The sequence below is a fragment of the Nomascus leucogenys genome, chromosome 1a (genome assembly GCF_006542625.1).
Source record: "Nomascus leucogenys isolate Asia chromosome 1a, Asia_NLE_v1, whole genome shotgun sequence".
Taxonomy (NCBI): domain Eukaryota; kingdom Metazoa; phylum Chordata; class Mammalia; order Primates; family Hylobatidae; genus Nomascus; species Nomascus leucogenys.
In genome coordinates, this window is record NC_044381.1 from 71,841,923 (window position 1) to 71,854,950 (window position 13,028).

Here is a 13,028-nt window from a genome sequence, read left to right on the forward strand (position 1 = left end):
CCTCTAGTCCCAGGTACTTGGGTGGGGGGCTGAGGTGGGAGGATGAACTGAGTCCAGGAGGCAGAGGTTGCAGTGAATCGTGATCATGCCACTGCACTCCAGCCTGGGCAACAGAGTGAGACCATGTTTCAAAAAAAAAAGGAAAGAAAAAATAATTTTAAAAGCCAATTGTGTATATACATATATATACACAAAAGAAAGAAAAACAAACTATATATTTATATACATATATATATATATATATAGTTGCCCAGGCTGGAGAGTAGTGCTATCTCGGCTCACTGCAACCTCTGCCTCCCAGGTTCAAGCAATTCTCCTGCCTCAGCCTCCCAAGTAGCTGGGACTACAGGTGCACACCACCATGCCTGGCTAATTTTTGTATTTTCAGTAGAGACGGGGTCTTATCATGTTGGCCAGGCTGGTCTCAAACTCCTGACCTCAGGGGATCCACCAGCCTCAGCCTCCCAGAGTGCTGGGATTATAGGTGTAAGCCACTGTGCCCGGCCACCAACTGTATATTTTTTATGTACACTGTATGCTCACGTCTTTGCTCATCTTTCTAATGGGTTTTTATTGATTTGTAAGAATACTTTGCATACTATGGAAATTAGCTCTGTTTTATTGTTTCAAACTTTATTCCCCAGTTTGTCATTTGTACTGTGACTGTAATATTTTGTATCAAGCAAAACTATTTACTTTTTATACTATCTACTTTATTAATTTCCTGAAAAATTTCAAAGGAATAGAAAAGTTGAAATAATAATATAGTAAATACCTATATATAGACTCATCATGTGGAAGAAAGCTTCAAAGATTCCCACTTCCTGGTATTCATATCCTTGTGCTAATGCATTTGCTAAATCTCCTTTTCTCTACCTTTATATACACTAACTTTCCATATACATTTGGGTCTATTTATCTCTTTAACAGGTATGTGTCTATTCATAACTCAATAGCAAACTTTTAATTCTCATAACTTTATGTTTTATTATCTGATTGAATTAGATTATTTGCATCACTTTTCTTTTTCAAAACTTTTCATTTTCCACATGGACTTTCCCTTTTTTTTTAGAAACAATGTTTATTTTCTTTTTTTGAGATACAGTCTCGCTCTATCACCTGGGCTAGAGTGCAGTATTGCGATCTCGGCTCACTGCAACCTCCGCCTCCCGGGTTCAAGTAATTCTTATGCCTGAGACTCCCAAGTAGCTGGGATTACAGGCATGTGCCACCGTGCCCAGTTAATTTCTATATTTTTAGTAGAGACAGGGTTTCGCCATGTTGCCCAGGCTGGTCTTGAACTCCTGGCCTCAACTGATCGACCTGCCTCAGCCTCCCAAAGTGCTGGGATTATGGGCATGAGCCAGCGAGCCCGACCCAATGTTTATTTTTCATCAACCTTATTTCCATGTTGCTTAAGAGGCTGTGCAAGAACAGCTTAAAATCACTCAGTGGTTGTTTCTGCGCATTCAATGGTCTGAGCAGTGGGGAGCCGCAGACCAGTCTTCTGTGGCAGGCTGAGCACTCCAGTTTTCAGGAGGGAATTGCTAAATAGGCACAGAGGGCACCTGCACACCATCAGACCAGTCTGCAACCTCAGGTTGAGGAGCACCGAACTCAGGAGCTGGAGCAGTCCATTCACCCTAAAATTCCTCCTTGGTCACGGCCTTTATAGCAGCAGGCTGCTCTTCTTTTTCAATCTCTTCTGGAACTCTGTAGAAGTAGAGATCAGGCATGACCTCCCACAGGAAATGATGCCATGCATGCGAACTTCCTGGATTGGCATCCACCACATCAATCCCAGTGAGTGAGCTCCCTTGTTGTTGCATGGGATGGTAGTGTCCACATGGCACAGAGGAAAATCTGTGTGACACAGAGCAATGGTACGTAGTTTAACATAAGATGCCTCTGTGAGAGGCTGGTGATCAGCACTGGGATTAGTCACCATAAGAAGCTGTGGCTCCTAAAAGGCTGCCTGGATCTGGTTAGTGAAAGTTCCAAGAGTGAAGTAGCCAGCAATTGGAGTGACTCCAGTGGCAGCAGCAAACTTTAGCATGGCCCTCAGACCAGTATTCCTGGATGATATGATACTGACATTGACAGGGTTTTCAACAGCAACAATGGCACAAGCTCCCAGAAGCTTCTCCCAGGTCCTCTTCAGATTTATGATGTAGATGCCGACACTTTTCCTTTTATAGGTGTACTGTTCCATCTGGAAGACAAAGCTGGTGCTACCTAAGTGGGATCCTGCTGCAAGGAACTTAAGGACATCCTCCTCCTTCATGTGCAGGACATCGAGGTTCTAGACATTGTGAAAGTTTCCCTTTAAGTTACAATGGGAATCCAGAACAACATCATAAGGACCCTTCTCTGGGTAGTACGGAAAGCCCTCATGGGCTTTAGAATCAGCTCAATTTGGTCCTCCTAGACATCTTATTGGTACTTTATTTTATTTTGTTTTCTTTTTTTTTCCTTAGAGCCTTCAGGTGAGACATTTTATTTTTGAGGCAGGGTTTTGCTCTGTTGCCTAGGCTGGGAGTACAGTGACAAGATCATAGCCCACTGCAGCCTTTATCTCCTGGGCTCAAGTGATACTCCTGCCTCAGCCTCCCAAGTAGATAGGACTACAGGAATATGCCACCACACCTGGCTAATTTTCATTTTTTGTGGAGATGAGGTCTTGCTATGTTGCCCAGGCTGGTGTCAAACTCCTGAGCTCAAGCGGTCCTCCTGCCTCAGCCTCCCAAAGTGCTGGGATTACAGGCGTGAGCCACCACACATAGCCTGTTGTTTTATATGTGAATGTTATCAAAACTATAGATTAATTTAGGGAAGAACTGATAGCTTTATTTATATCAAATAATTCCTTTCTAAGAATATATGTTTCTATTCATCCAAGTCTTACTTCTCTTGGTAGCATGTTAAAATTTTCTTTATATAAATCTTTCACATTTCTTGTACATTTAACCTGTTACTGTACCTTTTTCAATTTAAAAGTAAATGCATTATTTTTCCTACATGCTTTCTAAATGGCTATTGTTTGTATACAGGATAACAATCCTGTATTTAACAATCCTGTATACAAACAATTTTGCTTCCAGTTACCTTACTAAATTTTCTTATTATTAGTAATGATTTTCTTCCCCAGTTGATTTTCTTGGGATTTACTCATATACAAACATTTCATTTGCAAATAATGAACATTCTCTTTCTTCCTTTCAAATTTCTTATATCTTTCTGTTGTCTAACTGTATCAGTTAGTACCTCCAAAATGTTAGGTACTAACAGTGAGACTGGACATAATAAGACTGTCTCCAGAGTTGTTCCATTAAGCATGAATGTGAAGAAAAAGATAAAATTATTTCATTCATGCAAAATTTATACTTCAAAATGAATCTTGAAAAAGTTCAAATGTTTCTAAAAGCATTTCAATACTAATTACTTGGCTTGGTACTCTAAAATTTATAATCCAAATTTTTAAAAAGTAATTTAAAAAATTATGCTTACACTCACAGTTGAAAAGGACTGAATAAAACGAAGGTTAAAAATAAGAATCATGCCAGGCATGGTGGCTCACGCCTGTAATTCTAGCATTTTGGGAGGCCGAGGCACATGGATTGCCTGAGCTCAGGAGTTCGAGACCAGCCTGGGAAACACGATGAAACCTCCTCTCTACTAAAAATACAAAAAATTAGCCAGGCATGGCAGCGTGCACCTGTAATCCCAGCTACTCGGGAGGCTGAGGCAGGAGAATTTCTAGAACCTGGGAGGCAGAGGTTGCAGTGAGCCGAGATCGCGCCACTGCACTCCAGCGTGGGAGACAGAGTGAGACTCCGTCTCTAATAAAAAAAAAAAAAAAAGAAAAAAAGAAAAATAAGAATCACTTACCTTCCCACTTTTTGGCTGCCAAGCAAGTCTGCAGATTGATTTTGCATTTATCACATCGTTGCATTTTTGTAGCAGTGGCCAACTAATAGCACATGTCTAATTGGTAAAAAAAGAAAATTTATTTCCTTTATGAAAATTCCGCCCCAAAATATATGCAGAACTGAATATATTTAAAGGTTTCTTCAAATTAATATGTATCTCAGAAAAATGCAACTTAATGCACCTTAATTATAATAATACCTGATATACCTAAACTGCTTTTAAGTCCTTCAAAGGTATGAAGAGTACAAATCTTAAATAACTAGAGTACTTTCTGTGCAGAATAAACAAATGATATACTCATTGAATAATCATACACACATACACAAAAACCCAATATGTGAAATTCTTAGAATGACTACAAAAATAAAACTTCAAAGGTCTACTATAAAATGTTAAAGTGTCAAAGTCACTTCTTTTAAATAGCTCAAGAATGAAGGGAAGGAACTGTGGATATTAAGGCATATTTGTGGAGGATATTTCTCTAGTCAACTACATTCATATTTTCTCTAGAAATGCCAAGCCATCTCTGATTGCCTTGGGCAGACTTAACTGTTCCCTCTGTCAATCTGGGGAACACCTTATTTCGTACCTCCTTTAAAACCTTTATTAGGCTGCATTTGAATAAATTGTATATGTGACTCTCCAAATCAATTGTGACCCATAATTTTTTATCCCCAACCATCTAACCCAAGGCCCAATGCATGGTCATTACGTTGTAAATATAAAATAACTGAATTTATTCCCTTCATTTACAAAACTTAAAAAGTTAAATATAAGATTATCATTCCCCTTGTGATTAGGTAAAAATGCAATTAGTCTTCAATGTATTTATTTGGCACTAGAATACTGTGGACTTTGATCACAAAAATAGTATTTAATGGTACCAAAGAAACAAATTCCAAAGAAAAGCAATTATCAATTTGGCCCAGTAATACAACATATAACAATTTATTACAGAAATGGGCAAAAAACTTTAAATTTAAATTGCTGAGTTTACCTGATCTGAAATTTGCCACACTCTGACAGATCCATCACAACTAGCTGATGCCTGCAGGAATAAACAATACATTTCTCTATAGTCATAGCCATAATACTACATGGAAAGTGGTTCAATTAATTAAATCGAAAAGCCCTTTTTTCAACTGGGTGAATTTCCTGCTAACTCTCTTAGTAAATAAAACAAAGGTTGAAAAGTTAGAGTTAGCAGAAAATTTTTTAGAGAGTTAGTAGGAAATACAATTTTTAAACATATTCAGGAAAAACACAAAAAGAGAAGGAAAAAATAATTACCAGAAAGATGTCCTTAGGATCAAAGGAAAGACTTAAAACAGGGGCATCATGTCCTCGAAATGTTTTCTGTTGGCTGCTATCCATCACATCCACAATTTTGACTAGAAAATCACTAAGAACAAAAAGAGTAACACAAATGAATAAATGCTAACACAAAGGCCTCTCCTAAAAGCTATGATCCAAATATTTCTTTTTTTCTTTTTTTTTTTTTTGAGACGGAGTCTTGCTCTGTCACCCAGGCTGGAGTGTAGTGGTGTGATCTCAACTACAACCTCCACCTCCCGGGTTCAAGCGATTCTCCTGCCTCAGCCCCCCGAGTAGCTGGGATTACAGGTGTGCACCACCATGCCCAGCTAATTTTTGTATTTTTAGTAGAGATGGGGTTTCACCATGCTGGTCAGGCTGGTCTTGAACTCCCGACCTCGTGATCTGCCCACCTCAGCCTCCCAAAGTGCAGGGATTACAGGCGTGAGCCACCATGCCTGTCCAAGTATTTCAAAATCACAAAATCTTTATAGCAACTTATAAAATTTGGCACCCAAATTTAATGGCTTACCTTTTAGTTTTGCTCTATAAATATGATGAAAACACAAGTCAAGATTTCCCATTATGCTAAAATACAAACACTTCCTAAATGGCTTCTTTAGTTACATCTCAAGCTTCTATTATTTGCTAATCTAATTATAGCTACAACCATTTTTAAAAGTACTATACCTTTCACTTCACCTCAGCAATTCAACCAACTATATTATTTTGCTATGACAAAGAAGCATCAAGAGAAACTCCAAAATATTCTGACTGTACAGTCCAAGTTCTAAGTAAAATAATTTTTTTTTTTTTTGAGACGGAGTTTCACTCTTGTCGCCCAGGCTGGAATGCAATGGCGTGATCTCAGCTCACTGCAACCTCCGTCTCCCGGGTTCAAGCAACTCTCCTGCCTCAGCCTCCCAAGTAGCCAGGATTATAGGTGCCCGCTACTACGCCCAGCTCATTTTTGTATTTTTAATAGAGATGAGGTTTTACTGTGTTGGCCAGGCTGGTCTTGAACTCCTGACCTCAGGTGATCTGCCCACCTTGGCCTCCCAAAGGGCTGGGATTACAGGCATGAGCCACCATGCCAGCCCTAAAATAATTTTTTTAAATTTTGCATCAAGCTATGCTTTCAGTATCATAAAATAGGCCATCTGCAGAGCAGTATATTTCTTTCCCTTTTTTTTTTTTTTTGAGACAGAGTCTCATTCTGTCGCCTAGGCTGGAGTACAGTGGCACCATCTTGGCTCACTACAACCTCTGCCTCCTGGGTTCAAGTGATTCTCCTGCCTCAGCTTCCCGAGTAGCTGGGATTACAGGCACCCGCCACCACACCCAGCTAATTTTTTGTATTAGTAGAGACGGGGTTTTGCCATGTTGGCCAGGCTGGTCTTGAACTCCTGAGCTCAGGTGATCTGCCTGCCTTGGCCTCCCAAAGTGCTGGGATTACAGGCGTGAGCCACCACACCCGGCCAAAGCAATATATTTCAATTCAAAAAGAAGCCCAAGTTTGTCCTCAAAAATCTTTACTAGATAGAAGAATATATGAAGAAACAACAACAAAAAATTAAGTCACAGTCCTGAAAACATTACCCTGAAACAAATAAACAAGGCCTTTTGTTCTAACATTATTTCCTTTTCTGATGTCAAAGAGCCTTACCTAGATCCAGCAGCAATTTTAGTACCATCCCCATTAAAGACCACATGGTTTGCATTTGTAGTGAAGCGAGTCAGTATACCATCTGGAACTCCTTCAGGAAACGTGTGGACTTGAATAGTATTATTAGAAACTGCAGTGACCAATTTTCCATTCTAAAAGAAAAGTTAAGGTAAGAAACATTAGCAAAACAAATCCAAATGACTGGGAGTCTCTCCATAGTTAAAAATCCGGTAAAAAACAAAAAACCTTAAAAATCTAGTTCATATCAAGAGAAAAATTATCACTAAATGTACAACTTTGCTAGAATGTACATTACCAAGAAAAATTTGCTAGCTTTAGAAAAATTCTACCTTCAGCAGCCTTTTAGCCTCTAATTTTTCTTTTACTTCTGGTAAGAAAAATGTTTGAATAGTACTTCCATGGATCCTAAGTGTTATAAAAATGAAGGAGACTCAAGAGAGCTTTTCAGAAAAAACAGAGCTAGTCTCAAAATGAGAAGGCGCCGGGCGCGGTGGCTCACGCTTGTAATCCCAGCACTTTGGGAGGCCGAGGCGGGTGGATCACGAGGTAAGGAGATAGAGACCACGGTGAAACCCCGTCTCTACTAAAAATACAAAAAATTAGCCGGGCGTGGTGGCGGGCGCCTGTAGTCCCAGCTACTCGGAGAATGGCGTGAACCCGGGAGGCGGAGCTTGCAGTGAGCCGAGATTGCGCCACTGCACTCCAGCCTGGGCGACAGAGCGAGACTCTGTCTCGAAGAAAAAAAAAAAAAAAATGAGGAGAAGGCATCAGAAGGCATGGCCACAGTGGCCACTGCCCTATGTTTCCACAACAAAATCATTACATGTCTTTTTAGAGTAAAGTCTAAATGCAGAATCCATGCCAGAGACTGCAGTGATATACCTACAAGGCAAGTAATGTTGAGAATTGCCACACCACCAGAACCCGGAAGATAGGAATGGAACATATTCTCCCTCAGAGCCTTGGGAAGAGCCAACCATGACGACACCTTGATTTCAGACTTCCTGCCTTCTGAACTGTGAGATAACTTTCTGTTGTTTTAAGCCACCAAGTTTGTGGCAATTTGTTACAGCAGCCTTAGTAAACTAATATAAGACCATGTTTACTTTTTTCTCCTTTACAGTCTTTTTCATATACAAAGCCAGTACATGCTCCCTGAACAGAAAAAATGACAATATGAAAGTATTGGGGCTGGGTGTGGTGGTTCACACCTGTAATCCCAGCACTTTGGGAGGCTGCGGCGGGTGGATCACGTGAGGTCAGGAGTTCGAGATCAGCCTAGCCAACATGGTGAAATCCCATCTCTACTAAAATTACAAAAAATTTAGCCAGGCATGGTGGTGCGCAGCCAGCTGTTTGGGAGGCTGAGGCAGAAGAATCACTTGAACCCGGGAGGCAGCGGTTACAATGAGCTGAGACTACGCCATTGCACTCCAGCCTAGGCAACAAGAGTGAAACTCCGTCTCAAAAAAAAAAAAAAAAGTATCCTGAGCAGAGGCTGAGTTCCTTATTTTATGAATTAATCTCCATTAACATTTTGGGGTTGTCTTCTTAATTTTGTTATATTCATGTGTGTGTTTGTGTGTATATATATGTATTTATTTACTTTAACAAACATAAAACTATACTATATTAACTGTTCTGAATCTCATTTTTTGACTATTATAAACTTATTTTCAACTTATTATAAATATATTTTCTGATGAAAATAGATACCCTACTTTTATAATGGCTGTATAGTATTCCATTATATGGGTCTATCAAAATTTATAAAATAACTTCTCAATTGAAAGACTCTTCGATTGTTTCTAACGTTTGCTATTGTTATGAATTGTGCTTTTACTATCCTTTTCCACATAAACTTGAAAATAGCCAGAAATCACTGTGTACATTCTAATTTTAATACACAGTATCAATTTGCTCTAAAAAAAAAAAGTTTCTCACTTATATATCCAGCCACTGTGTATGATAATACTTACTTCTCAAAGCCTTCACTATTACTGGGATTGGCAATATTTTTCATCCTTGCCAATCTTATGGGGAAAAAAATCCAATTTTAAAATTTGCACTTCTTTGCTTACTAGTAAGATTTAGCTTATATTTAATGTATGTTGGTCATTTATGTTTTTTCTTCTGGGAATGCATTTTCCAATTATATGTGATCATTTTAAAAAGAATATCTAAACACCATCTTATCTACCTTAAATGCACCTGGGTTTGGAAAAAATATGAATTCTGTGGAAAGATTTTTCTACCTAAACACAATACACTCAAGTTAAAAGTCATCACAAATAAAAAGCTTAGGGGTTTATAGATACTTAATTTCCAAAGTCCTTCTGAATAAGTCTTCTTTCTCCAAGTAACCTACATCTCATTCCCATATTTGCCTTACACAAAACATCAGAAACATATATGAATATATATTGGGAATGTTAATGAAACATTCCCTTTTTCTAGAACAATTCCTTAAGTTATCTGAATCAGTAGGTGTTTTAGTCTGTTCTGTATTGCTATAAGCATACCACAGACTGGGTAATTTATAATGAACAGAAATTTATTGTCTCATGATTCTGAAGGTTGGACACTACAAGATTGAGGGGGTGGCATCTGGCAAGGGTCTTCTTATGCATCATCCCATCTTAGAAGGGTAAAGAGAGGGCGAGAGGGAGAGCAAGAGGATCAAACTCACCCTTTTATGATGAACCCACTCCTGAGATGGTGGCATCAATCCAATCATGAGGCCAGAGCCCTCATGGTCTCATTACTTCTCAGTAGACCCCACCTCCCACCACTGTTAGATTGGGGATTAAGTTTCCAACACATGCTTTTAGGGGGACACATTGAAACCACAGTAGTGAGCTAAAAACACCACTGAGTTTTCCCTTAAAGGAAAAAAGGGAACATTTAAACCTTTCTTGGAAGTATTATTTTCCTGCATTTATTTTAATTGGTTCACCATTCATGTCCATTAATCACTTTTAATAAACCACTCAGTTTACCTTTAAAATTTTGGGGTGGTCAAGTATGGTGGTATGCACCTACAGTCCTAGCTGCCCAGGAGGCTGAACTGGGAGGACTGCTTGAGCCCAGGAGTTTGAGACCAGTCTGAGCAACATGGCAAGATCCCGTTTCAAAAAAAAAAAAAATTGGTGGGGCAAGTTATGGCATTATCATGCATTTTAAAATATTATTTCATGAGATAAAAAAGGTATATCTATATTCAAAAATATTTTTCACATCCCATCTCAAAAAAAACTGCTAGGGCAAGTTACGGCATTATCATGCATTTTAAAATATTTCATGAGATAAACAAAGGTATATCTATATTCAAAAAAATGTATATATATACATATTTTGGATATATACATATACATACGTGTACATATATACATACGTGTACATATATGCATACGTGTACATATATGCATACGTGTACATATATGCATATGTGTACATATATGCATACGTGTACATATATGCATATGTGTACATATACACACACACATATATATATATACTTTTTTTTTTTTTATATGGAGTCTCGCTCTGTCCCCCAGGCTGGAGTGCAGTGGCGCGATCTCGGCTCACTGCTAGCTCCGCCTCCTGGGTTCACGCCATTCTCCTGCCTCAGCCTCTCCGAGTAGCTGGGACTACAGGCGCCCGCCACCACGCCCGGCTAGTTTTTTGTATTTTTAGTAGAGACGGGGTTTCACAGTGGTCTCGATCTGACCTCGTGATCTGCCTGCCTCGGCCTCCCTTAGCGCTGGGATTACAAGCGTGAGCCACCGCGCTCGGCTTTTTTTTATTTTTTGAGACGGAGTCTCGCTCTGACATCCAGGCTGGAGTGCAGTGGCGCGATCTCGGCTTGCTGCAAGCTCGGCCTCCCAGGTTCACACCATTCTCCTGCCTCAGCCTCCCGAGTAGCTGGGACTACAGGCGCCCACCACCATGCCCAGCCAATTTTTTGTATTTTCAGTAGAGACGGGGTTTCACCATGTTAGCCAGGATGGTCTCGATCTCCTGACCTCGTGATCTGCCCGCCTCGGCCTCCCAAAGTGCTAGGATTACAGGCGTGAGCCACTGCACCTGGCCCGCAAAAATATTTTTTCACTCAAGCATAAAAATCACATGCCAGTATCATTTCGTATCAATTGATGTAACTGTTTTTACTACCTTCAAAGCACACGAATATGCCTTTTCTCCAACATTAATGAACTTAGGATCATCATCATCCAAGTCTTCCCAAATCCTCACATCACCATCACTTCCACAAGTCACAATAAAACTGTGAAGAAAAGACACAAATTAAAGTCATCGGGCCTGGTGTCTCATACCTATAATGCTAGCACTTTGGGAATACAAGGTGGGAGGATTGCTTGAGGCCAGGAGTTCAAGACTAGCCTGGATAATACAGAGAGACCTAGTCTCTACAAAAAATTAAAAAATTAGCCAGGCATGGTTATGTGTACCTGTAGTACCAGCTACTTGGGAGGCTGCAGTGGGAAAATCACTTGAGCCTGGGAGGTCAAGGCTGCAGTGAACCATGATGGCACCACTACACTCCAGCCTGGGCAACAGAGCAAGACTCTATCTCAAGGAAAAAAAAAAAGTCACCTAGTTTCATACACATTAGCTTTGTGGAATGCTACCTCTATATTTACCACTTTTTCATAAAATGAAGACATTAGCCAGTATTTTTTTCTCATTTTATACACATAAACCTTAAAAATAAAGTGCTAATTTCCTTCTATAAAATAAAAGATGAGTTTAATACTCTAGTTCTTCTTTGGCATAAAATTATAAAATTTTGAGGCAGGGTCTCATTCTGTTGCCTAGGCAGTAGCATGATTATAGCTCTCTACACCCTCTGCCTCCCTGGCTCAAGTGATCAACCCACTTCAGCTCCCCAGGTAGCTGGGACTACAGGCGCATGCCAACATGCCTGGCTAATTTGTTTATTTTTTGTAGAGACAGGGTCTCCCTACATTGCCCAGGCTGGTCTTGAGCTCCTGGGCTCAAGGGATCTGCCTGCCTTGGCCTCCCAAAGTCAAGGGATTACAGACATGAGTCACCATGCTTGGCCAGCATAAAATTATTTATTTGTAAGAATGTAAGAAAGATGGGTATATAATCTGCAACAATAGGGACCGTATCTTCCTTGCCCACCATTGTATCCCTAGCACCAAACAGTCTCTGACAGAAACCTTAATAAATGTTTGTTGAATTAATAAATGAATAGATGTGTGAGCTCAACTATCCAAACGTGTTTCAAATAGCCATCTGTATCTATCATAACTTGTTTTAAACTTCTCATCTTCCAAACGCTTTTACTCATTTAGTATGTGCCCTATCTACACACATACAAAAAACAAATAAAAACACAAAATATAATGTATATAATAAAATAGAAAAATAACATATAATAAATAGCAAAAAAAATCTATATAAAGAGCTGTGGATGTTCAAAAGAAAAGATTAATTCTCACCTGGGAAAATCAAAAAGGTTCATAAGAAAGATGGTATTTACACTGGGAAGTCAAAGAACAAGTAGGACTAGATATGCTAAGACTGGTGACAAGGGCAGTTCCAGAGAAAACCACATGAAGCAAGATATAGTTAATATAGCACGGGGGAGTTTACCTGGAGCAGACAAGCCAGGAAAGGAAAAGGAAAATGAAGTCTAGGTCACCTATTTAGAATAACTTAATGCCAGAGTAAGGTCGTTAGGCTCCCTTCTACAGGGAGTAGATAGGAGGACCACAAGTCTCAGTTTGCCTGGGATACTCCTGGTTTATGTGTCCAATTGGCCTGGCATTTGTCCAGGAATTTTCACTTTAAAACATATTAGTATTAGTTGCATCAAAATTGGCTAGGGTGGAGCCTGACCAACATGACAAAACCCCGACTCTACTAAAAATACAAACATTAGTCAGACATGGTGGTGTGCACACCTGTAATCCCAGCTACTCCAGAGGCTGAGGCATGAGAATCGTTTGAACCCAGGAAGCAGAGGATGCAGTGAGCCGAGACCGCACTACTGTAGCCTGGGAAACAGAGCATGACACTGTCTCCAAAAAAAAAAAAAAAAGGCTAGGGT

General features: G+C 39.7%; 1 protein-coding gene across 2 annotated transcripts in view; it reads right to left on the reverse strand.

Moving 5' to 3' along the window:
* WDHD1 (WD repeat and HMG-box DNA binding protein 1) overlaps window positions 1–13,028 on the reverse strand; it is an 88,331-nt gene that overhangs the window by 64,337 nt on the left and 10,966 nt on the right. For both annotated transcript variants that reach the window (XM_030810856.1, XM_030810852.1), the window contains 5 exons: window positions 11,105–11,216; window positions 6,911–7,062; window positions 5,221–5,332; window positions 4,928–4,978; window positions 3,889–3,984 (listed from right to left, as the gene is read on the reverse strand). In XM_030810856.1, the coding sequence (XP_030666716.1) occupies window positions 3,889–3,984; window positions 4,928–4,978; window positions 5,221–5,304 (231 nt within the window). In that variant the 5' untranslated portion in view covers window positions 5,305–5,332; window positions 6,911–7,062; window positions 11,105–11,216. The remainder of the gene's footprint in view (window positions 1–3,888; window positions 3,985–4,927; window positions 4,979–5,220; window positions 5,333–6,910; window positions 7,063–11,104; window positions 11,217–13,028) is intronic.